The sequence below is a fragment of the Oculina patagonica genome, chromosome 3 (genome assembly GCF_052425735.1).
Source record: "Oculina patagonica isolate OP01 chromosome 3, crgOcupat, whole genome shotgun sequence".
NCBI classification, from domain to species: Eukaryota; Metazoa; Cnidaria; class Anthozoa; order Scleractinia; family Oculinidae; genus Oculina; species Oculina patagonica.
Genome location: NC_135760.1, coordinates 21,433,472 through 21,458,995, shown reverse-complemented (window position 1 = coordinate 21,458,995; position 25,524 = coordinate 21,433,472). Strand labels below are relative to the sequence as shown.

Genomic DNA, 25,524 nt, shown 5'->3' with positions numbered 1-25,524 from the left:
ACACATCACTTTAATAAAAGTCGTATTTACACAAATCTTGCGTTCAGATCTCACTAATCACAACCTGCTGTTCGGGTATATCTCTTGTTACTGTTGTGTTACGTTCTTTTACTGTCCAGCCTTCCTGTCCGTCACAAAATTCAGCCTTATTTGCTTACGTTTTTCTTAGCAACGGCCTCCTTTAATCAGCTCCACGCTCCTTCATCACCAGTCCTCAGTCGCTCTTTGTCTGCACCGTCCACGTTAGATCAGTCGACGACAGTTCAGGAAGGCATACATGACGTGCGCAGGTTACAGCGCTGGAGAACAAATGTACAGAAGAAACACAGTCGGTGTTCTGCTGAAGATCAGACGGATTCTGATGTGAATGTCAGGACTTTTGTTTCAACTGTGGCCGAGATTTTCACTTTTATTGGCAGTGATCCCGATAAAGCTGTAAGTAGGGATGCTAGTGTGTAAGTCGCAGGCATTGTCTTTAGGTAAGCCACAACCCGAATTGAAAGCTCGGTTTTAAAAAGATTAGGCAATGAAGTTTGAAGTTGCTAATAAAAAAAATGTCTTAAAGTTTACATTCAACTCTCGCCTTGCGGACACCCAGTTATTACGGACAGGAGTTGAAGTCCTGGTGAATAAGGGTCACTGAAAATAACTCCCGTTACTACGGACTTCCTCTCAAATCGTGGTCCCGACCGAAGGTGTCCGTTATAATGAGAGTTGACTGTAAAAAGATAAGTTTAAAAATCTAATTTGTATTCGGTAATAGAACTTGTGTTGTTAAAAACACTGAAAGTTGCTGTAAAAGAACATTTAAACGACCGAACTTTTTCAACAGTGAAAGTGCACTTTACATAACCTCTTGTGCATTTGAGTTTTAAATTTATCCGAGGAACGTGAAGTAAAACGAAAGCTAAGTAGTTAGACATTCGCTTGGAGTATAAAAATTAACTCGTTTTTATAGGTAAGCCCAAGATGTTCTAAAAGTCACGTGCTTTTATGGCTAACTTGTAGACCCAAATTGTTGACTTTACGTTAAGAAATTGTATTTCTTTTGAATTCCGTTTTCTGATGTTGTTTTTGTCTTCTCTATAATTTATTTCGCTAGGTGACTTGCTCCAGTTTTCTTGCTGCAGCTCGCGTCCGTAATGAGCGAGGTCTGGATCGAGTTCAAGCTCTTCAATGTATGATAGAACTGGTGACAGTTTGTTCTCGAATTGGAACTCATGTGCCTCACCTACTCTCTGCTGTGGCGTCAATTCTCGCACAAGGACCAAGGTTAGTCTTTATTCCTGTTTTTGTTTCTTTTGGAATTGTCCGTTCATATTTTTTGTCAATGTCAGCTGTAAAGGTGCTTTCAGGGCCGTAACTAGCAAGAGGCAAGACGAGGCACTTGCCTCGTCTAGATTTTAACCTAAAATTAAAACCAAAATATGTTTTGTTGGGAAATTAATCCCGAGTTGAACAAGATTTTGTTATTCTCAAGAAATACCTCAAGAAGAAAGAGTTTAAGAGCTTCCAGATTTCAAAATTTTCTGAAGGGCATGCCCCCAGAACCCCCTAGCAAGATTTTGCCTCGTCGGTAGAGCAAATGTCTGGTTACGGCCCTGGCTTTGTGTGCCCATCTCATTTTCGTCCCAGAGCCGCTTGTCCCCCTTAGCCGGCTGAGCCTGTACTCGAGAAACAAGTGGCTCTGGGGACACATAATTTGATTGGCTGTATTTTAACAAAGGGAGTTTCAAATCTAGCCAATCAAATCAACCGTTTTAAACTCTCGTAAAACAAAGGGATTTTAAAACGGTTCATTTGATTGGCTGCTTCTTTTGTTAAAATCCAGATGATCTAATCATGTGTCCCCAGAACTCTTGTTTCCCGTGCACAGGCTTCGCCTGCTAAGAGGACAAGCGGTTCTGGGGAAGAGAATGGTTCCCATCTCACATTTCTCATTTTTATTTCTACCCCAGGACTGAAGAGCTCAAGTGCGGAGGCATGGTGCGAGAAGTGCGTGACATGTTCTCGGCTGTAGTGCAAGCAGTGGTCCAGCGGACATCCTCTGAGCCCACAGTGTACCGTGATAGCGTTTTGGTGCTCTCTGTCTGCCCATTCTCCTGGCATGAAGAGCGCTGCGTTATGAGAAGTAGTCTTGTGTATCTGTTGGACAAACTGTGTTCTTTGAGAAGCGAGAAGAGTGCCACATCTGTTAATCTATCGGCCATGGCTTGGGCTGGCTTTCAAGTACTCTTGGATCGGATAGTGAAATGGGAGAATGATAAAGGTTAGATGTGGACTGTATTCAAGGAAAATTTTGCGTGGTTGTTTTTGAGGTGGGGAGGGGGGCAAAAAGACTTTAGTCTGGTAGTGGAGGCACGAAGGATTTGTTGTTAAAGCGATGGACTCTGTCTGCGTTTAGATTCGTTTATGTTCACGTGATGTCTCTCTACACTCAGGCCTCTACATTGATAGGGCAACGCAACAGAATACGGGGGGGAGGGTCCTTGCGATGGACTAGCATCCCATCGTGTAGGGAGAGTAGCAATACTTTGCCGCTTCATGCTACAAAACGTAGATTCCCTCAGCGTGACGAGCTAGAAAGCTTGAAAAAGATTTCACTTGTTGTAGACTATGATTGTAATGCCATACGTGTAAGCCTTTAAGAATTTAAAAATTTACAGCGGAGTTGAAATTTGTAAAGGATACAAGAGTTTGCAGAAGAGAAAAAAAGAACATTGTAAATGACTATTGAAAAGTAGAAATGTAAGAAGAGTCAAGTTCCTGAGCTCAGTGTGGGTATTTAAGTTTAACTGTTCAATCGCTGTTGTTTCTTTGGTCAGATTACTGTGCTGGTGCAATTGAGTGGTCGGGTTTGGCTCATCAGGTGTCCAGTCTGTTGTCAAACTACCTGAACTGTGTGTTAGAGGAAAGTCGCAAGGATGGTGTGTCCGCCAGAGACGCGCTGCAGTACGTTATGGAACTGTTGCACGGCATCAGCAGGTGAACTGCAGTTTATAAAATGCTTTTGCACACTCAAAGCAAAGTACGGTACTCATATAGCAAAGCTCTACACCTTTAAATAGTATTATAAACCGAAACGAGCTCAAAGCAAAACTAGGCGATCAGTCAAGAGCTTAAGCTGAAGTAGCCGTGTGTAAACATACTTCTTTGTTAACTACACGGATCTCTGTAGAGCTAGGCCATCGGCATGCAATTTTTTTGGATCGAATCTCAGAGGTCTCTTTAGCGTGAAAAGAATTGAGCTTGCGAATTGAAGGAAAACGTTTGTTTTCTGATGTCAAAGCTGAAACAAGATTGATTTTGATGCAACCGGTATTAAAGTCTGATTGGCTTAAAAGACAACACAGCAAAACCGACAAAATCTTCATTTCAAGGGTTTTCTTGTTCTATAAACCAGCTAGAGACCTTAGCAAACGCAAACCATTACTTTACTTTTGAAAGTCAGGCTATAAAGGGACTACCACCGTCTTTGTCTTAGTTGTTTGTACTGCCGGAAACAAGCCAAGATTGTAAAGAGCGATTAGATAGCAATAAGCAGTTCTGGAACAAAGTGTTAGGCTTTCCCAGTTATGTCAATAACTTTAGTTTCATAGTGTATTTGTTCATATGTTGTTTTATTTTTTTCCCTCTTATCATTAGGAGCAAACTTGGAGAAGGAATTCTCCGCGAGCCTCGCACCATCTCCACTCTCCTGTCTCTACTCCTGGACCGTCGTGCCCCTCCTAAACTAGTACTGATCGTACTCAAGCTCTGCCGCTCAGCCTTACCGCTGATGAGCGCCAAAAATTGCCAGGAGGTGACCTTACCTCCCTCTGTAAGGCATTACTTGGGCGAGAAACACGGGGCGCACCATGGGGGCAGCTCCGTGTTCAGAGTGGCTAAACTGCTGCTTGCCAAGCTGGGTGACTTTGTGCTGCCTTCTGTGGACTCGGGGAGTGACGAGGAACTCGAGGATGATGCCGAGGAGCTTGACGAGAGTGAGAGCAGTGAAAAAAGCGGCGACATGATGTGCTTGTATTTACACAAAAGAGATGACCAACCAGCGCATGAAGTTGTTCAGAAAGTACTGAGGTACGACGTCAAAATAAGCTGTCTGTTTTATCTTTGTAGTTGTTTTACTAGCCTGGGTGCTTTTGTGCCACATGTTACACGGATCCAACCTCAGTCCTTATTTCAACCATTTAATTCCTAATAGTGATAAGCATCAAATTTCTCATACAATAAATTCAAGCAGGCAAGTGATGAGAAAAAAAGAAAATCACCCGATGGGGAATATTGTTATTTTTTTTTTTTTTTTTTTTTTTTATCCCCCCCTTTTAAAAAAAACCCCCCCCCCCTTTTCCCCCCTTTTCCCTTTTTTTTTGGCGGTTAAGGCCAAAAAATTTGGTTTTGGTTTTACACACTCAAATCAAAAATGCTCTATGATGTATCCCCACATTCTTAAACTCATTAATAATTCATCAAAACAAAGAAAATCATAGCCGTGAAGGCGGTTTGGATACCCGGTCTTAATTAGCATAGATTTTTACGATTTTATTTCTCCGTTTACTCCGTTATTGTTTTGATTGAGAAGATTTATCAAACACTCGAGGCATTGTTTCATCCCCTTTCCAAACACCTCGAATTTCGTCAAAAATACTCCGCTGTGCTTCATATTTTCAACTCTCTTTCCGGTGTTTGGATATCCCGATGAAACACCGTCTCTTGTGTTTGATATATTACGTCAAGGAAATATATACCAACCGATTAGGAGATTTACTTTTTTGCGCTTTGGAATGTTCCAAGTCCGCGAATAACTAGCAAAGGAGTAATGAATGCGTGTAATAGCTGTTCAGTTGAATTGGACAGAAAATGTGAACAGTTTCGTCAGTTAAATGCCTGTTTGGGCGATACCCATGGATGACAGGCTTACCTTTGTCTTGCTGTTAAGTTGTGGGTGGTAAAATGAATGTGCAAAGACATCACAAGGATTGTAAAACCATTTATTTTTGTCTTTTCTCAGTACGAACGGTACGCCATTCATCTTTCGCGTGGGACAAGGTTCCGAGATGGAGCGCGCGATTAAACTCGACCGAGAGCTGACTGAGTACGGGCGAGGGGTTCTTCTCACTGACACCTTATCAGTATGTCTAAAGAAAGCGGCGCACTGGGCCCAGACAGGACTTGTAGTCAGTGTGGGGCCTGTTGGCCTGCTGGAAGGAGACGGAGAGGAAGGAAGATCACCTGAGGGATCAGGAGATCCAGAGAGCCTGTGTAAAGCACGCAACAGTCGTCTGTCCAGGTTTGTCTTTCCTTTTGTTAAACCCTTTTATTTGATTAGGATATGCTACTGGTATGTTACTATGTAACGTGGCGTGTCCTTGTGGTGATAAGCTGACGTGTCAAGCTGTCGTGATACCTTCTGGAGTGCTCGTTCAAGTCACTGATTGGACAATAAGAATCGAGCCCTGTATTACTGATATGTGATTGTTGACGTGTATTGAGACAGCATTAAAACGGGCAAGAGGTGAAAACTGTGGCAAGTTCATGGGCGCGCGTTTTTAATCGGGCAGGAATTCAAGGGTTTGTATTCCTGCCCGAAGAGTTTGCCATCAAATAGACATAACATGAACTGTGTCACGTACAAACAGATTGGATTTTAAGCACGTCCCGGGAGGTAGAAGTTACTTTTGCTAGATCAACGAAAGCGAAAGAACCAATCACGGTTATTGCTGAAATACCTTGTTTTTTCAGAAAAACTGGAGTAAATGTTGGCCTTTGGCTAACAACGGGTATTTGAACTCGTCAAGTGTTGCATCACTATAAATTAATAAAGTAAACGCTAAAATCATGAGAGGGCTACGAAGAATTCCACATCATTAACACAAGATTGAGCAGTTCAAAGAAATCAAAGGCAAACATGAAAAGGGAAACCTCACGTTTCTCAGTTTGTCTAAATTGTAATCCATTTCCATCCTTAGCATAGTAAGCCTTTCTTGTTTCCATTCCAATCCATTCCATAATCATTTGTCGAGTGCTTTCTGCAAAATCAACTCATTATTGCTGGGTTATCTATGTTCATGTTGTTAAAATCGTAGTTAATGGTTTTTTTCTCCTAGAACTGAAAGCAGCCGTCCTTTTATAAGCGGTCAAGTGGCTCACACCATGGCTTCTGAAGTGATCTCTTTGTTGCACGGGCTCCTGGCGTCCTCTGCTTCTGAGACCGCCAAGATATGGGCCTCTGCTGTGCGAGATGTGCTCTGCGAGGCGCTGGATTATGTGCCTGACCTGATGAGGACCTTGGAGGCGGAAGGAAGGTTCTTGTTGGGAGGGGACAAGGCGGCCACTGAGGAACAGGAGCCTGAAGAAGATGGAGAGATTTCTAATGAAGGCGATTGGTTTTTCAAGGCTAGGAACGTTATGGCGTCTTTGTGTGCCTTGGGTGGTTTTCGCCAGAGCGTTCACTCTGGATGCACAGTTCAGGTAAAACACTTCTTCAAAAGAGCTCTGGACGGTATACCGTATTTATTCGATTAAGCGCCCTGGGCGCTTATTAAATTTTTGGACCTTGAGAGTGGGCGCTTATTCGAGGCTGGGCGCTTATTAATTTTTTACGATTTTCAGCAAATAGTAAGTTTATTTTTGTAACAAAACGATAGAAAAAAAAACACAACATAAAGGTGTACCAAAGCAGAATTTTAACTGTTCTTGAAAGTTTCTGTAAAATACTAAGAAAACTCGGTCATGGGGGAAATCTCCTTAAAAGTTCTTAGTCAATTTCAATTATCAATACTCCTCTTGTGCACTTCAGTTTTTTGTGGCGTGGGGGGTGGGCGCTTATTCGAGGCTGGGCGCTTATTAACTTTTCCTACCTTCAGGGTGGGCGCTTATTCGAGGTTGGGCGCTTAATCGAATAAATACGGTAAGTCGTCTATTTTAAACGGTTTGATTCGAAGAAACCTCTTAATATCAGCTAAATAAGGTAAAACAACAACAACAACAAAATGAACAACCAAAGATGCCTTAGAATGGGTAGACTCACACGGATTACGATTGGATGCGCCATCATTTAAGAAACCATTTCGTTGGGCCGAAGGGGAAAATGTAAATGTGAATTCTATTATCATTCGATTTAATATCCCGGTAACTCGAACCTTCAAGGGAAATTGAAAATGGTTCGAGTTATCGGGAGTTCGAGTTATTGAAAGTTGAAAACAAATGACCGGAAATAAGGAAAAAACGGTGTTTACTGATTTTCTATTCATACAATGTATACCAGTGTACATTTTAAACAAATTTAATTAGAGTATAGAGAAGCCAAAAGAAAAAGGAACGATATATTTCTAAATCACTGTATAAGCCACAACGTAACGTAACGTAAAACAAATCAAATCAGCTGCGAACGTTGCAGGGTTAAGTTAAGTTTACCAGGTACCCCTTACCCCCTTACTGCAGAGTTTATGCGATTTATTTTTTCGAGAAATGGTCAGTTAATTAATCCTGACGATAATCCTTTAAAGTTTTCTAAGGTTGGATTTAAAAGAATCAGTATCAACCTCCACAAACAAACTGAACGTCTGTAGCACGTCAATGGCGTGGCACATTTCGTGTTTTGAGGGGCGTTTCGGGGACGGCTCTGACTCGTGCACGTTTTTATTTGAAAATTAATTCAACGTTTTGGACTACAGTACATTGTTTGTTTTGACCTGTCAGGTATTGACAAACATGGTTCGAGTTATCGAGGGTAAAATTCTATAGAAAATGACCTGAAGGGAAACAAAAATCGGTTCGAGTTAGCGGGAGGTTCGAGTTACCGAGGGTAAAATTACAGTAAATATATAACGGAAATCCAGGGGAAATCGGTTTTGGTTCGAGTTAGCGCGAGGTTCGAGTTAGCGAGGGTTCGAGTTATCGGGAGTCGACTGTAAATTTAAGGACGTTCGCGCGAAAATTTTCTAGTCGATAGATTTTTTTAAAATTTTTACGGCAGTCAGATAATAAGTTACTTGTGTCAGAAATGCAAAAAAATGCGAGGGTCACTGACTTCGTTTCAGAGATAAAGCGTGTGGAAAACTACCCTGATTCTGAAAAAATGGCGCACGCAATTTAACATGGCTTACAGGATTTATAGTTAAAAATATTGAAGATGAGAAAAGAGAGGCAAATAATCTTAGTCATATTTTGTAGAAGTGGTTTTTTGTGTAAAAAAAATTCTAGTGTTTCCAACCTTTTGTAAGACTTAACCCTGAAAGCGGTATTTGAAACCGTCGTACAGCAAAACGAAAAGCTCAAACAGAGGCATTCGAACGTACGTGGGACAAAAAAAATCGAACTTTTAATCGATAGATTTTTTTATCATTTTTTCGCAAAACGTAGATAATCGTCAACAAAAGTGATCCGTTTAAAAAAAATGTGGGGGTCACCGAGCATCTAAGAGAGTTAATTGCAAGCAAAGTTAACGCGACGACTACCAGCCCTATATGTGCTTAGAAAATTTCTTCAGCGCGCGCGCTCGATGCATGGCGTGGCGTGAAGTTGCAACATGAATTACGTGCGCAGTAAGGATGCGCATAAACAATTAGCGCGAACGTCCTTAAGCTCAAGTAAGTGAGAATTTAAGATTCTGTTTGTCGAGCTGAGCATTATTTTAACTTGTTTTTCAATTAAATTGGTTCTTGTTCGGTTTTGACAGATTTGTGGAGAAGACATGGTCCGTACAACTGGTGAAGTGATTAGTGTGTCGGACAGGCAGGGTGTCGCCACAGTGTTACTACACAAGGGAGGGGAGACATACAGTGACTGGGTACAGGAGATACCACTGGCACGGCTTAAAGTTGCTAATACTCAGGTACATTGCTAGGTTCTCATGTTATGCACACAGCGGTCAAACGCCGCGCGCGTGCGCAGTTCCTGTGCAATTCCCGCCAAACTTCTCCATACAACGTCTTAAATTTTCCGAAAACTTTCGCTTTAAACCCAAAAGTTAACGCCGTCCCTGGAAAGTTAAGGTTTATACGCCGCTTATGGATTGGAAATTGGATAATTCATCTCCACTGAGTGTCCAAGCTTGAACTGTTCTTTCACCGTACCATTTCTTTAACAATTTCTTGCAAAAGTTTGCCCGCTTTCGAGTCAAAAGTTCGAGGCGGCAAAGACCGGATGTGACGTCAATTTTTGCGTTTGACCGCTGTGTGCATGTTATGCATCTCCCTGGACGAACTGTCCTACCGTATTTACTCGAATAAGCACCGCGGCGCTTATTAAATATTTCGCGCCTCAAGTGCGGCACTTATTCGAGGGCGGCGCTTATTTAAAATTTGGTCCCACAAAGAATTTAATCTTTTACAGTAATTGAAAATATCGTCTTTTGATCGTCAGTATTCGTCCCTTGCTCAAGAGAGAAGTGGCGCCAGCTGTCCTAACAAAGTTCGCGGCCTTTACAACATTTACAGAACAACGTATTGTAAGAATGTTGGATAGAAAACTAATTGGCGAGCGGTAAAACAATCTCTTTGAACTGCAAAACATTGCTTTTGATGGAATGAAATGTCCGAATTTGTTTAAGAGTTGTTTTGTAGTGCTGCTTTAAGTTAAACGGAATTCCTCGAACGAGCACCGCATCGGGACTGCGCGCTTTTTCGGGGGCGACGCTTATTAACTTTTTTGTCCTAAATGCGGCGCTTATTCGAGGGCGGCGCTTATTCGGGGGCGGCGCTTAATCGAGTAAATACGGTATCCGTGACTTGTTTGACTGAAATTAATGAAGCTATGTCACGCAATACATAGACATTTTCTTACGATTACAACATTACTTTTTAAGTTATAAAAAAATCTCACGAAGCCTAAAAAGATGATTGTTATAGGAAAAAGATGGAGTTATATTACGAGCGACGAACTTAAACAGTCCACCGTAAGAAAAAAGATGGCGGCTGTACATTTTACCACAATACTTTGCGAACCTAACATATCCAATAGAATCATAGAAAGCCATATTTTCCCCGGAAATTTGTCCCCGTACTAACGACATCGCGTATGCTAAGTTTAAAGTTTTAAAAACTTTTATGTGCATTTTGATAAGCGTTCTTAGGTTTTTCGTGCGCTTAGAATAATGGGTAAATGTTCCAGTCGCCATCTTTTTGCGTACCGTGTTTTTTAAGATATACCATATTAGAACGAGCACTCAACTATTTCTAAGCCTGTCAAGTCAATAACACGCGACCTCCACTGAATCAACGGTTTATGTTTTTCGCTGCCGTCAAGCATGTAAGCGGGCCTCTCAGGAAACAGAGTTTCACGTCAAGCGGTTAAAAAAAAAAACACGTCAAGCGGTTGTGATTATTGGTAGATTTCGATCCATTTCGTTTGTTTCTGTTTCTCGAGGTTAGTTGGCTGTTGCCATAATTATGACTGACAACACTCAGCGAAAAACGCAATCGTAAGTCGAGTTTAAAACTTCAGATTTCACGTGTTATTGAAAGACGCTGTAACTTGTTTGTGCTCTAATCTGTCATTTGTTGAGTACTGTTCAACAAAATCAAACCAGTATTAAATTTTATTCTCTATTTGCAGGTGGTGTATCTAAGTGAACTGTCCATGGGTGAACAAGCTGTTGCTGCATTGATTTCAATTTTAACTTCGAAAGAAACATTACTCGATCCGCCGCCTTCCGAGGGGGACGAGAGCGAAAACATTATTACACCATCACCGACAGCACGTATACTGGCAGAAATCAAAACAAGGTAAGTATTTGAAGTGAATTGGGACTTGGGTTATGGATAAAAGCAAAAGCGTATCATCTTTTTGATGCGTGGAAGGCTTTTATCATGTATCATAGCATACATCCAATCATAAGGCTGAATAGCCGTTGCATGTTCAGCGGTATTCCACGACAACAGTGTTTTCCCGCGAAAATGTGCCGCATCCGTCACAGCGGTATTCAACGACAATAGTGTTTTCCCGCCAAAATGTGCCGCGTCCGTCACAGCTTTCAGTTGATTCCTGACGCTGAAACACGTCATTGGATAAGCCCTTGTGGGGACTGAGGAATCAAATAGCTCACGTGATTTTCAGGGTATACCTTGACCAAGCATTGTATAGTGTATCTACGGTTACCTTTTAGCACCCTAGAAGTGTTGCCTGTCTCAGCAAAATGTTGTATTTTGTCTGGTATCTGTATTTCGTCCTGTAATTGGCTCTTAGTGTCTCTCTGTCCCGTGATTCAAAAACACCTAGTCGCTAAGTGTTATTCCCGTAATTGTCTCGTAGTGCTAACTTCAACATTCCCTTTATTTCAGAGCAAGTATGGTGCTATCTTGCCAAGTGCAGGACCCCTCCTTTAGCGATGCCGTTTTAACAAACCCATCACTCGAGCTCATCTCCAAACTAGCGGGAGAGTGTGACCCAGGCCTTAGACTACCGGTGGTAGAGATGCACTGCCAACAACTACGAAAACTCTTCAAAGACTTCGTCAAACCTGCCGAGCTTCCAAAGAAAGTGACCAAGAGCGGCAAAAAGATGGTGCTTGACGGCAACCGGGCATTCCCTCCCGTACGGGGATGTGTTTTTACCGAGGGGTACACATGCGTTCACTTTATGGCGGACCCTGCGGCAGGATTCGGACTTCCCAGGGGGACATTTGTGTATGCTAGCGCTCCGTTGCCTCAAAAGGTGAGTTGTTTTTTGGGGGGGCGGGGGGTGGGGGGATGTTTTTAACAATGTCCAGAAGTATTTCCCTTGTTTTCTGTTTTCCAAACATTTGTTACATCTTGACCATGATTTTGGGAATAGTTCACGAACGCATGCAATTCATAAATTGCATTTATTACAGTCCTAAACAGACAGCCATAAACAGTGGTCCTTTACTTGTTAACTCCCCTCTTGTGCTGTGCAAGTTGCGGCACGCTTGCTTAAGTTACAAGCAAATGTTTTAGACTAGAGTAATTTTTTATTTCTTTTCAAGGCACCATCGTTTTACTGGGAAGTGGAGCTCTGTTCCTTGGGGAACACGGATGATCAGGACCCAGGTCCTTGTATTTCCGTTGGGTTTGCTCCCTGGACAGAACAGCTTGCCAGCGGTTGGATCAATCCTGTAGGCTCATGCCTCCTACACAGGTATTTTCTTTTTCTTTTTTCTTGCTTGCTTAATCCACTTTGGTGCTGTTAAACGATGTAGTATTTAGCTGCCAAACGTTTTACTGTGTATTTTTCTGTGTAATGGACAAACTCTTTGCAAGACAAAGCGCTGTACTCCTTGCACAAAGTGAAACTCGTTTCTTTTTTGTGAATTGATTCTTCCAACATGTCTTGCCGTTTTCGAAAAAATTGCGAAAAAAAGAATGAAAGTTACACTGCGTAGCAGTTGCTTAAAACCATATATTATCTTAACTTTCTTTTGCATATAGTTTAGTTTATTTAGTTTTAAAACAAGGATCAAGCTGTTATCTTTTCGCCTTACAGTTCGATTTGCTAGGGCAATTTCCAAGTTTGAAATTACTTCTCGATTAAAGCACTTTGGACAGATGACGTAAGTGTAAGAAAAAACAGTATTTTCTAGTAACCAAACTAAGATCTTCCTGGATAATTTTTTGAAACCTTTTTGATTTGTAACAGCAATGGCCGAGCAGTGCTCTACAGAACAGGCGGGATTCTCCAATGGAAAACTGTCTCGCTAAATATCGTTATGAAGGAGAATGACATTATTGGCTGTGGATACAAGAAGGCCGAGGATCAGTCAGATAAAGGGTTGGCTTATTTCACCTGTAATGGCGAACGATTAGCTGAAAGCCTTGACGGCGTGCAATCTGGGCTGTGGCCAGTTATTCACATACAGAAAAAGGTAACAATGTTCTCATGATGATTTTTATAATAACACACTCATGAAATGACTCATACATGTAAACTACGAGCGAAAAGACACTTGATCTTCGCGGGTTTTGAGATCAAAAAAGGAAGAAAAGAAAAACAAAGGTAATCGCCTAATTTTTGCGATTTTCTTTTCGAGAAATATAATTTCTATCAGAGGTCAAGAGAGCTCAGCTAATAATGATTTTAAAATATACGTATTAAAACTAAAGTCGTCCGACGTTTCGATGTAACTAACATCATAATCAAGGTAAAATGTTGTATCGTGGTGTGAATATAATTTAGTTTGTGGAAAATAATAGACATTTCAAGACCTTAAGCCAACTTTAAACGTGCAAACTGACTCCATCCGCCCGAAACTATTTACATAACCATACAGCAAATGTCTATTATTTTCCACAAACTAATTTATATTCACACCACGATACAACATTTTACCTTGATTATGATGTTAGTTACATCGAAACGTCGGACAACTTTAGTTTTAATATTTCTACTGAAGTTTTTCAGTAAACCGTTGATTATATGATGAAAAAAATACGTTTTCTTTTTAATTTTCACTGTCGTGACAGCAATGACATTATCAGTTTCCAAAACCGCTGGTCTAAGTGCGTTACTGTTATGTAGATTAGTAAGCATTGCGAGTACCTGTACAAATATTGCACCCGTCCACCACCTGTAGTGCTGTATACTTTCTAAAGAAGCGAAATTACTCAGAATTTAAATTTTCTGAGCGCCCCCCCCCCCCCCCCAATCGGGAGTCAAACTAGTGACCTTCTGATTACCGGTTTGGACTCTCTAACCACTGAGCTATGGGAGACTCATGGTGAGCAAGGTCGTAAACTAGATTCTTACGTGTAAAGCATGTCCTTCCATAACTGCAAGGCTCAATTTGTCATTTAATAGACATACTGAGCCTTGCAGTTTGGCTAATGAAGCTAAAAGCACTTAGAACTGACATTTTAACTTTTAAACGGACATATTAGGAATATTTTGTGAGCTTATTTCTTTCTGTTCATTTCTTAAATTTTTAAATTTTAACTTCTAGCGCCCCACTGAAAACCATATTTGTGACGTGGGCTACCGGTTGAAATATCTATCAATAAATGTGTCCCGCGGTTGAAAGAATTAAAACGAAAGTGATCTGAACTGTCTTTAAATTCTTTTATGCTCCCTTATACGTTACCCAGTGTAAATAATCCTCTGCGCTCATTGCCTTGGTTAAGCTCGGTTTGCTGAGAAGAGATATGAAGTGACCAGTCTTACCCGAAGTTCGTAGATGTTATTGTTTTTCATGTGAATGAAAGCAAAAAGAAGTGGATTGGACGAAGAGTAGTCTGAATTGAGTTATAGCACCATGAAGCGCTACCTCGCTAATCGAGCTAGCCATGCTGACCGTGCGACGCTTCCAACTATGACACAGCCGCAGGCATCCTCCTTCCTTACGGAAGGGCGTCATCTGCCAAGTGCAACTCGCCAAGCCTGTTTCTAGTGTCGCACCCCTCAGTTAGGAGGGTATCCTGCTGGAATAGCAAGCAGTCTTTGTCTCAGACCTTCCCAGGGGCAAAGGCAGGAACGTTGAGTTCCTCGGTAGTAGCCCCTTAAGCGAGCATTTCACCCAACCCAGTTCTTAGGCTGTTCTGTTATAGTATTTATATGGTTTCGAACTGGTGATCTTATACTTGTGGTATACCTAATTTGAAAAGTTTTACTTTCTTTTGGATATTTGTGTTTCTCTTTACTGTTACAGGCACGCATATCACAAAATTCCTATTGGACTTGAGTTTTCACCCTGCAAGCGTTAGTTGCACGACTTTTTAACTACGCATGCGCAGTAACATATTTTGCTTGTTTTGTTTCATGTTTGCTTCCTGGTGAAATATTTGAACGCGTCATGAAGCGACCAACAGGATTTTCTCAGATAGTCTGAATTTAGAGCTCCAAAAAAGGTCACTTTCGCATTTTTCGCTGAAACGCAATGATTTTTTTTTTCCAAATTACTCGTGAAGTGTGGACTTCTGGCAAATGTCAGTGTTGTATTTTTTATATTCCACTTGGGCTGAAAGCCTGTATTCAAAGGACCATGTTCCGATAACATCATACATGAACCATGTATTTTGAATTAAAAAAACTTACTTCGTTACCATCTTTGGTAATTCAAGGACAGGTAATCGAGCTTGCCGAAAGCCGATAAAAAAAAAATGTTAAAAATAGAAAGAAATCGCAACCTAGGATTTTATTACTGATTAAGGCTTAACAACGCCGAAACGTCTAAAAAATGAGCAAAGTCAATGACAAACACTTTTAATGTCAAATCACAGCCTAGGGACCGGTTCGTACCCGACCAATTATGAGACATGACTTAAATACTGGCTCCCTAGTGGACTTTTTTCTTTGTCTTAACTCTACTTTGTCGAATCTTTGACCCATTTAAGGTTTTCCTTTGTCGCCAGAATTCCCCAGACCTATTGACGTTTTGAACAGAGTCTGCTTTGTTCAACGGTTCGCATATTTGAATAAAGGGAATCTGTTACGCCGCAAAATGTAATACTAACGCAAAATGTAGTAAAAATCGCCGCAAAATGTAATACTAACGCAAAATGTAAGTGTACGTCGTTATACTACAAAGCTTTGAAAATATTATAAGGAAGACAAAACTTCTAAGAATACCAGCCCCCATATACAGGCTGAGTTTCTTCCGTTTAAATGTCGTTTCTAACTTGACTTTCTACTCCCTCAGAACGTGCGTGTTCGTGTGAACTTTGGTGGCCGATCGTTCCTGTACGCAGAAGGTTCCAAACACCGCGTGGCAGCGGACATGTGGAGTGACTCGCTGGAGGATCTCAGGGAGGGATTCAACGAGTTACCCTTCTCTTTTGAGTCGGACGAGGAGGACGCGAAGGATGGACAAACGCTCTCTAAAGTGTCTAAACCCTCACAAGCTAAACCCGCGCCTCTCACTATCCCAAAAGACGCTGGAAAAGGTCTGTTGTTGTTTTTTACTGTTACAACGTTGAGGCTCTCACAGGGGTTTTAGGGAACAAGGGAACATCACCAGTAACTTCTTATGAACATGGGAACAAAAGGAAAATAAAACTGGGAACATGGGAACAAAGGAAAATAAAACTGGGAACACGGGAACAAAAGGAAAATAAAACTGGGAACATGGGAACAAAAGGAAAATAAAACTGGGAACATGGGAACAAAAGGAAAATAAAACTGGGAACATGGGAACAAAAGGAAAATAAAACTGGGAACACGGGAACAAAAGGAAAATAAAACTGGGAACACGGGAACAAAAGGAAAATAAAACTGGGAACACGGGAACAAAAGGAAAATAAAACTGGGAACACGGGAACAAAAGGAAAATAAAACTGGGAACACGGGAAAGAAGAGCATATTTTAGGGAACAGGAAACACCAAAATCAAAGAAATACTTTTAGGGAACACAAAAAATTTTTGTTGGGATAAAAGGAACATGAACCCCTCCTGGGAGGCCCTTAACGTTTCCGCACAGAGTTTTGTTTGAAAGCGTGCGAGCAAATAATTGGACTGCCATATTTAAAGGAAACTGTCCGAAATAATCTTCCCCTCTCCCGTGACCTAGCAGCCTACCTTATTATTGAAAATTAACTCGACTTAAATTAACGCGAATTGAAGGGAAACTTACTCGAAAGGAAGGTAAATGTTTAAAATGAAGGAAATTAAGTGAGCGCGATTAACACAAGGAATCGCAGTTTGTGCCAACAACAAGAACAAATTTTATTTCAACATTGAATGTTTTTGGCCGAAATCATACAAAGTTATCATACGAAGTTAAAAATTTCAGCATTGAATGTTTTTGACCGAAATCATACAAAGTTGTTGTGTCAGATGATATCGTAAACAATATACGCGTAGGATTTTACATTGCAATCGAAATACAGTTTGCAGAAAAGAGAAAGTCGACTATGTCTGGACCAGAACCAGAATTTGGGCTAATATTAACTAAAATTAAGGTCGCGAAAATTAACGTTTTGCTTAATTAATGTTGTGTAAATTTACGCCGATAAAAATTAACGAGAATTTTAAAACTTCGCGTTCATTTCATGGAGCGTTTATTTCCTATAATGAACAGCTCACTTAGATCCCTTACTGTCGTGTTTTGGACGTCGGGCCTTGTTTTCGTAGTGCGTCGCACCTCAGAACCATTTCAAGCATTGATCTAAATCGTGCTTCTTTGCATTCACAGAATATGACCCAATGTCCTGTCTTCAGTACAAACTGACGAGTAGCTACGACAGAATGACGGATATGGGCCCTGCGGTACCTCTCCGTGTCACTGACGAGGGTACCAGTCAGGGCAGAGAAGCCCCACCGGTGGACCCTTCCCGCCTGTTGGTGAAAGCTTGGGAGGACAAAGTGTTTCCTGTTATCAGAAGACGGTTCCGCTCTAATACTGACCGGCAGTCTGGGCTGGAGCAGATCAAGGGAGCACTGCTGGCAGGTAGGTGGGGTGGGGTGGGGTGGATGTGAGGTCACTGTTACGATCTTCTTAGCTGTTTAGGGACTGGTCAATAAGTACCAGGGGGGTGGGCCGGAGCAATTGGAAAAGTGGTGGCTCGAAAATTTGTGACCCACCCCTTCTTTCTGGCTCAAAACTGACTGACCCACCCTTGATAGGGGGTTGAAAATTACATGACCCACCCCCTTTGCTAAAAAAAATCAAGTGACCAATCATTTAATTATCAGTTAGGGGTTGAAGGTTTTTGATTTGACTTCAGCTTTTAAAGTGAAATTCCCTACATAGACATTTTCTCTGATGGACACTGCTGTTCTCAACACACCAAAGAAGGATGAATTTATCACTTCTTATACTAGCCTTTTGTAAGTTTCCCAAAAATTTGTGTGTAAAGTCCATGGGGAAATTTAGACACAAACATATGCAAAAATCTGAATCTGTTTGTAATATTAATTCATAATCAATTATTGAAGAGTTCATATTTTTATACAGAAATTAATGATAGACCACAACCACTGTCCATCATTCATAATATTTGCAAAGTGTTTTACTAAAGAGTTTACTGGTATTAAAAGGCCTAAAGCCAAGCGTGAACCTATGCAGGTGAGAGACAGACAAAACTGATGTTATGATCACGCACCCTCTAGGGGGGTCAGGGGGCATGCTCCCCCGGGAAATTTTTATATTTGGGCCTTTAAAAATCACTAGAAATTCATTTAAAACTGCTGACACATGGAGAAATTTATCAATTTTTTAAACTAATGAATACAACTTTTCTTGGTACTATAACAGTTGAAAGTTAGTGAATAAATAAGATGACCCACCCCCTATGTGTAGATCAAAATTACATAACCCACCCCTTTTCGAGGGCTCAAAAACTGATGACCCACCCCCTTTCTGCTCCGGCCCACCCCCCCCCCCCCCCCCCCCCCCTGTACTTATTGACCAGTCCCTTAAAAGCACGAACCAGGAGAGAAGAATTCTATTAGGTCATCTCGGCACTGAGACAGCGTTAGGTTATGCTCTCTAATGAATATCAGTTAAAATATTGTTTTGTGCGATAACTTTCGCAATATGGCTGTGAGGTGACAACTTTCGGAAAGTGCTTAAGACTAGCTAAGGTTGACAGTGTCTTCTTTTTAGTGCGCACACGTTCTGTGCATCAAGGGATGACCCGCACGTATCCCGTATTGTTTTTGCCTTTCATAGTGTAGGTTATTCGGTCTAGCCAATAAATTTACAGGATGTTCATTGTTAAACGACCTCCGTCTACGGTAAAAAAACGCGTAACGGTACATTGGTTTGTACGAAACAGAAAAACAAGCGAGACCGTCTTGTAATGGACAGAACGAGTGCGCACTGACATATGAAGACTTTGACGTTAATAGAGTGGTATAGTGACATAGGGACACGCACTACAAACCTGAATCACAGATGATTTTTTTCTTTCGTAAACGTTGTTAGGTTCAAGGCAAATAGTTCGGATACGGAGCATTTAAAAAGTGAAATACTCGTTTATCCGAGGAAATGGAAATATGGTTACACTCAGCAACTTTTTTATCTATCCTTGCTCATACCTTCACTTCAATACGAACGAAATTCCCCGACGGCGGAATAGAAAGAAAAGTTGCCTGAGACGTTTGACCGCGGCCAGCCAACAGTCAGTGTGTGACATTTTAACTCAGGAATTTATTTTGAATACTTGTTTCTCAGGTATGATAGACATCGCAATCGCCACAGTCGCCGATTTGTACGAGGACAATGGCGGTATCCCCGCTACCCTGCAGTTTCCTAAACTTGAAGATGTCAAAGCTGACGCCAACAAAGTGAGCGCGGGAGGCCTGAGACCTGGTCAGGCTGTGATCATCAACAACTCCACTCTGTACCAGGCCGCTGCTCTGCCCGGCTTTGCAGTCCCGGATATGAAGAAGACATTTGGACTCGCAGGGGTGGTGAAGAACGTCGACAAGGTTTGGCTTTTGTTAGCTTGGCTCGCAGTTACCGTAAATGATCTAATAAACCCCCACTCTCAAATAAGTTTGTATTAGCGCCCCCTCTTAAAAACGCCCCGTGTCTAATTGGCAACCCCCCTCCCCCACCCCTCCAAGAATCGCCTCAAAAACCGAGGTAACGCTCCATAGAGTAAAATCACGCAATTTATGTAGTTTCTTGCTCGACTCGGACATCGAACAGGCCAACCATGCCAACATGGTTGACTTGACGATGAAGAAATCGATATTAAACTGTGAACTACATCTCCAGGCTTTGCATTTTCTATCTTACTCCGTGAGCATACTAGGCGTCTTATTTTTGTTGTTGTTACTGTTCAAGAGAAATAAACGCCTCCCCCTAATAAATGCTTCATATCTATTTAAGGCCCCGCCCCAGGGCCCCTAAAATTTAATAGGCGCCCCGGGCGGTTATTAGATCATTTACGGTATGCGTAGCGCGTAAAATGTTTCTTTATATTCCGGCAGCGGTATATAAATGAACAATTATTTTTGTGCGATTTTCTGCTTGCAAACTCAGTCCCTGTTGGTGCCCAACCTCGTGGGATCTCCATGGCTCTGGTCATGTGATAAAACAGATTTACCCCACGTGAAATCGCAATACTTTTGCCAATCATATGCAGCCCATTACAAAACATCTCGTATTTTAAATACCCGCCTATTCCCCCAAATGACACATGCAGTAGCTAAAAAAAATTAAATCGTTGAGAGTGACTGCTTTCACGGATAAAATAACAGGTTTATTTCTTTCTTTGCCTATCTACAAAGATATAGCTGTTAACTTAAACGTAAACGAAGCAAACTTAAACGCAAACTTCAGTACTTCACAGTAATGATACGGATCGAATTACATATTTAGATGTCGAAACTAGACTTCATCAAAAGTGTTTCTTTTCGCAGAAAATTCGCTTCAGTTATATAGCAAGAATACCGACAATCCGGTTTGATTACATTTCAAATGTTTTCGAGTGGATTGGATAATCTTTATTTCAACACGGACAATTCTATAGCTATAAAAAATACTACACATTATCGTTACATAAATAATAATATTCTAATTATAACAGGGAAGAAATATAATGAAAAACTGCTTTTCACGAATGTCGTGCCTCAGAGTACCTGTTTAACTAAATTTTCAAATTGCCCAAGGGACTTTGCTTATTTGCGTTCAAAAGAAGACTGTTCCATAGAATTGCGCCACAATAAGTAAAACTATTTTTGTAATAGTTTATGTCATTGGCTGGCATTCTTCAGTTTTGTTGAAGTATTTGTCGAACAGCAGCTCGTAGAAATCAAGAGGCTTGAAAATATCCAGATAGAGCGACTGCTTTTCTTCAAAGGTCATCTTAGCCATGGACTCCTTTGCATCATCAGGAACAAGTTTACTGATTTGCTCATCCAACGTCATTTCTGGTCGACACTGCCAGTCGTCTTTGTGATTTCTCTTGCCATATATCCTCGCTGAAGGATTAGAACCGATTTCTTTTCTAGTTGCCATTCTGCTTTTGTGTCCTCCAGTTATCAAGGCTAACATATCGCTGTTTCTGTGAATCTTGTGCGAGTGATGAGCGGTTAAGTCGCAGATTTTATAGCACTGCTGCACAAAAGTCGTGCAACTGACGATCCAATCAGGAGCCAGGAAGAACAGGCAAGATATTGTACTCCCATATAAGGCATGAAGCTAGGAGAAAAAAAAAAAACACTCAAACGATTATTAAATCACGAAAACAAGAATTAAAATAAAGAGTCGATTTGTTTTTACAGTAATGAAGAAATAAGGCGAGCCAGATACACCAGTAGAAAATTGAATCAAAGATCTCTTCGAGATATCGACTTTTTTTGCATGAAGTTAGTATGAGTAGAAGGTTTATCCTGGGCATTGTTGTTCGAACATATCATGGAAGAATTCAAACGTCTTTCAGTTCAAGCGTTTTTGAGTCTAATGCTTGCGTGCGCTTTGCGCATGCGCATTAGACTCTTTGTTATATGAAAAAAGCTGTTAGCAATCCCAAGGGAATGGTTCGGGATCGATAATCGTTCGCTGTAATGTAGAAAACAATGATCAGCTGCAAGAACGGACTCCGTACGGACACGCACGATTAGTTTCAATTAAAAACAGCCAATCAGCGACACGTGTTCCCACGCATAATTAAAAGTTCTTTCTCAAGTCACGATTATTCAACACTTGAACAGGACGAAATAATTTTCCAGTTAAGACATTTGTAAGCTTTTTGTGAAAATAAATCTTCGTTTTCAGTTCAGTTAAGCACTTGTGTTTTCGTCTTGCTTAAAAAGCAAGACGTCTTTGAGAAAAAATATTTCGACGGCGACTCGCGTTTATTTACACAATGCGACCAAATATTTATTTTGTTTTAAAAAATAGAAAACTTTACCTCGGTTTTTGTATTTAAGTCATTTGAATTTTGACCAATTTTTTCTTTACAGTGCAAACAAAAACCTTCAAAAATAAAAGATGTACATGGATAAATGTAAATCAAGTTACGCGACTAAATCAAAATGCGTTTGTTTGGCCGCTTTGCAGTATTACACTGTCCCGGCCTTTGCCATACACTGAAATCGAATTTCATGCTTTTACGACTCTCAGAGATCTTAAGTTCTTCTTACAGCTAGAAAAATCATAAAATGGTTACATTGATATGGAAGTGATGATTCGCGAAATTTGTACATCATGATAAACAGTCTTCGCTCCTGTGTATGGTAGCTCGATAATAATTGCCTAGTTTCCAGCGTTCAAAAGGTCATCATTATATTGACGTGAGCATTTACACCCGGTTTTAGGAAAATCTGTCACTAAGTGCTTACAGTACAATGGAGTAACAGTCACTATTTCAAGTGCTTTTATTGCAAAATCTGTTTCAAGAGTCATCATCAAAATGGTGAAAAATCTGAAAGAAAACGATGTGAAGTTCTTCAACCCTTGTTGTAATGAACATGCTTTTTGTAAATCGTCACGCAATCTTGTCCAAATGTTTAATCGTTTCTGCTTTTACGGACAATACGGAAGAAGTAACATCAACTCCTGTTCATACTTTAAATTTTGTGAAGCATATAACATTTATGACTGTTTCGTTTTCATCCATAATCATCCACGATGCCCCTAGCTTGCTATAAGCATTTTAAATTAAACTCCCGAACACAAACCTCTAACCAATTTTAACCGGCTTACGAAAACCGCGCAATCTGCATCACTATGCCATACGGCATTAGACTCATGTCACCCTTGGTGACCTATTTTTTTATTTTCGCGGAATAAATGCTGTACTTGTCAGTCGCGACGGCTGGGTGCTTTGCGACTCATATACTTTGGCTTGGTTAAAAAAGGTAAACTTTGACGTTTGCCTTTAACATGTTTAATCGAAATAGTTGTTTCCTTTCGAGTTAGAAAGATTTCTACTCGGCTTAATGCAGAAAAATAACGCCTGATCGCAGGAAAGGTTACGCACGACAGAGTTACCTTTTGTCTCGTCACGCAATCTTAACCCCACATTGAGAGTTAAATTTTCGTTTGGATATTACCAAAAGCCGCTTCTCCTCGTTATTCTTTACCTTACGGCTACACATCCCATTTCTAACGACTACATTTCCAGCAAAACAGTTGCTGTTTATTTTTCTAATGGCGATGTATTAACTTCTGAACGGAAGAAACGTTTAACGTTTACTGCTTCCACCGGAAGTAATTTCACAACAGGCTACAAAACCGACACTTAAAAGAAGACCACCAGCTGCAAGTCTACAATGTACAAGACCAGTTTTCTGTTTTAAAGAAATGCCGCACGAAGTTGGACTGTTTAATTACTAGTAATTATTAGAAACATAAAGCCGAAACTTAACACGCAATCAGATTCTGTGCGTGCTAAACTGTTTATAAATCTTAATATGCTAATATATTATCACACCCTAGCTCACTATATAAGCCTGAACTCCGTATTATAATTTTAACTTGATAATGATGACATGGCGTCATCGAAACGTTGTTCTATTTTCCTATCGCTTATTTTTCTTCTCAAATGTTTCACAAAACATTTTGTTATTCGAAAGCTACAAAAACACTTATAAATATCACTTAACACATTTAATGATGTTGCAATTAGCGAAGCGCACTAATGACGTCACAGAATTTGACCCCCGGTGTGAGTCAAAATTCGGACAAACAAACCGCTCTGTAAGAGCAATGTATGGTTGGCGGGCACTTTGGAGGCATATTTAGCGATTGTTTCACAAAACCATGGCCAGATTGGCTCGGACTTCGGAAAGCCTTACCTGTGCAACGTAGAAAGCTCAAACCGTGGTTTGAAACAAAAGGTTTGTCAAACAGAGCGATTATTCTGATTATTCAATAAATGTGTAAAATGTTTTACTCTCAGTTATTGAATGGATTATAAAGGCCCGATTTGCTGCCGGGATTTGCTGAAAGAAAACATTTATTTTTATGAGAAATGCAAAGCGTTTACACTGTTCTTAGCATAATATTTTCGCCCTCGATCTATCATGTGTCGAAACAGATCGGATGGCCGGCGATCAGTGCCGTCAAATTCGGGAAGAATTCTGAACTTCTTGCAACCGACGATCTTTCCGGTGCCTAAATGAAGCAAACATACAAGTGCTATCCTTCGCAATTATATAATTCGATAGTAATTCGCTATCCGCCGCTTAAATTTCTCGGCAGCCTGAATAATTTAGCAGTGGAAATCAAGGTGTCATTACCGGATCTTCGACTAATAAATTCAATTTTGGGCCATTTTTTGGATACCTTCAATCTGTTTTTCACTTACTAAAGCAAAAATGTTTGAAATCTATCATTTTTCGAGCCTTTCGAGAATCTCGGCCTCAAATTGTGCCTTTCTCGCCCTTTTTTTCTTGTCAAGAATGCGTCCCCTCCATACAAAGCCTTTGCCAAAACTAAAATTGTTGTCCGACTCACGACTCACTGTGGTGAAATCTATTTTTAGTAATAGTGCGCTTTGCTAGATGATGTTGCAATTCTAAATTGTGCAACTCAGCAGAAATAATCAATTGTCATGAAATGAGTTCCTTTTGGTTAACTATTAGCAACGTTTTAGTGTGTTCGTGCGGGTAATGTTTGACCTCCTGACCTCTTTCAGTGCTTTGGCTAAATTAAAGGCACGGCGCCGCACAGTAAAATCTTTAGAAAAGCAGTCACTTGAGAAACACACAAGTCGTGTTTGCGTTAGTCACGGAGTGAACGTGACATGAATTTCCTTTACCACGTCATCTTTTGCTTATTAAAACCACATGCCTAGCCGGAAAAATGCCTGCTTAGCATGCAAATATTTATTTTGTTCCGAATGTTCAATAAAATAACCCAAACCAGTTCATTTAAAAGAAAGCCAAATCAAGCCAAAATAAAGAGTAGACTATAAAGGCTATCCCATTGTGTTTCTCCGTTTAGCGTCTTCCGACAAGCTTTTGGTAATTCCCCTGGCGCGATGACGTGTATCCCGTGCTTTGACACATTCTTGCTGAGCTTGCAACTTACGTTTCGATAACGTTTCGATTCTCAAAATACCGTAAACTCAAAACAAAAATTGGGATATCCAGAAAATAAGTCGTTGTTTTGCAATATTTAACACGTTCCGGGTAAATTGTACGACTTGTACTCGCTCCGAGCCAAACGCTTGAGTAACACAACAATAAATATTTCACACAAACAGAGCGCAGAGTTTTCAAACTGAAACTAGGTGAATGATTATTTATAGCTACAAGCGAGAGATCGCGTGACATGGGTCTGACGTAGTGGTAGTTTTAAATAGCTTGGACATGTCCAAGCGGTCTTTGTTTTCGCTATGTGATTTTAGGTTAAATTAATATTAGCCCCTAAAGACTTGTACTAGTAAAAATTGCGTTCTTAATCGTTTTAAACTTCGCAGCCTTCGAGCGCTGAACCCCTTACATTCTTAATTGGTTATGTGACGTAAGATTTGGGCTACTCACGTTTTTTATTCTTATATAATGTTTGTAAATTTGACAAGTCACGTTTTTTCTACAAGAACGGAAGTGCTGAAGCACAGCTATAGAGTGACACTTTACAAGTCACGCGCTTTGATCACCCACAGCGGAAAGTATTCCCTTGAGAAATTAAAACAGTCCCTTGAGAGTTAACAAGAATGCAATCCCTTCCGGTTCAGA

The 25,524-nt window shown here is 40.6% G+C and overlaps 2 protein-coding genes across 2 annotated transcripts in view; both read left to right on the top strand.

The window, feature by feature from the left end:
* The window catches only part of LOC144645296 (heterogeneous nuclear ribonucleoprotein L-like), a 103,164-nt gene extending 102,437 nt beyond the window's left edge, over positions 1-727 (top strand). The window contains exon 23 of the transcript XR_013569258.1: positions 715-727. The gene's annotated coding sequence lies outside the window, so the exon portion shown is untranslated. The remainder of the gene's footprint in view (positions 1-714) is intronic.
* The window catches only part of LOC144645252 (putative E3 ubiquitin-protein ligase HECTD4), a 64,795-nt gene that overhangs the window by 18,126 nt on the left and 21,145 nt on the right, over positions 1-25,524 (top strand). Inside the window, exons 20-34 of the mRNA XM_078504739.1 lie at positions 170-435; positions 1,103-1,272; positions 1,959-2,269; positions 2,826-2,985; positions 3,646-4,077; positions 5,009-5,287; positions 6,105-6,468; positions 8,678-8,833; positions 10,555-10,724; positions 11,280-11,652; positions 11,945-12,096; positions 12,595-12,820; positions 15,587-15,830; positions 17,078-17,332; positions 19,061-19,317. Coding sequence (XP_078360865.1) covers positions 170-435; positions 1,103-1,272; positions 1,959-2,269; positions 2,826-2,985; positions 3,646-4,077; positions 5,009-5,287; positions 6,105-6,468; positions 8,678-8,833; positions 10,555-10,724; positions 11,280-11,652; positions 11,945-12,096; positions 12,595-12,820; positions 15,587-15,830; positions 17,078-17,332; positions 19,061-19,317 — 3,815 coding nt within the window. The remainder of the gene's footprint in view (positions 1-169; positions 436-1,102; positions 1,273-1,958; positions 2,270-2,825; positions 2,986-3,645; positions 4,078-5,008; positions 5,288-6,104; positions 6,469-8,677; positions 8,834-10,554; positions 10,725-11,279; positions 11,653-11,944; positions 12,097-12,594; positions 12,821-15,586; positions 15,831-17,077; positions 17,333-19,060; positions 19,318-25,524) is intronic.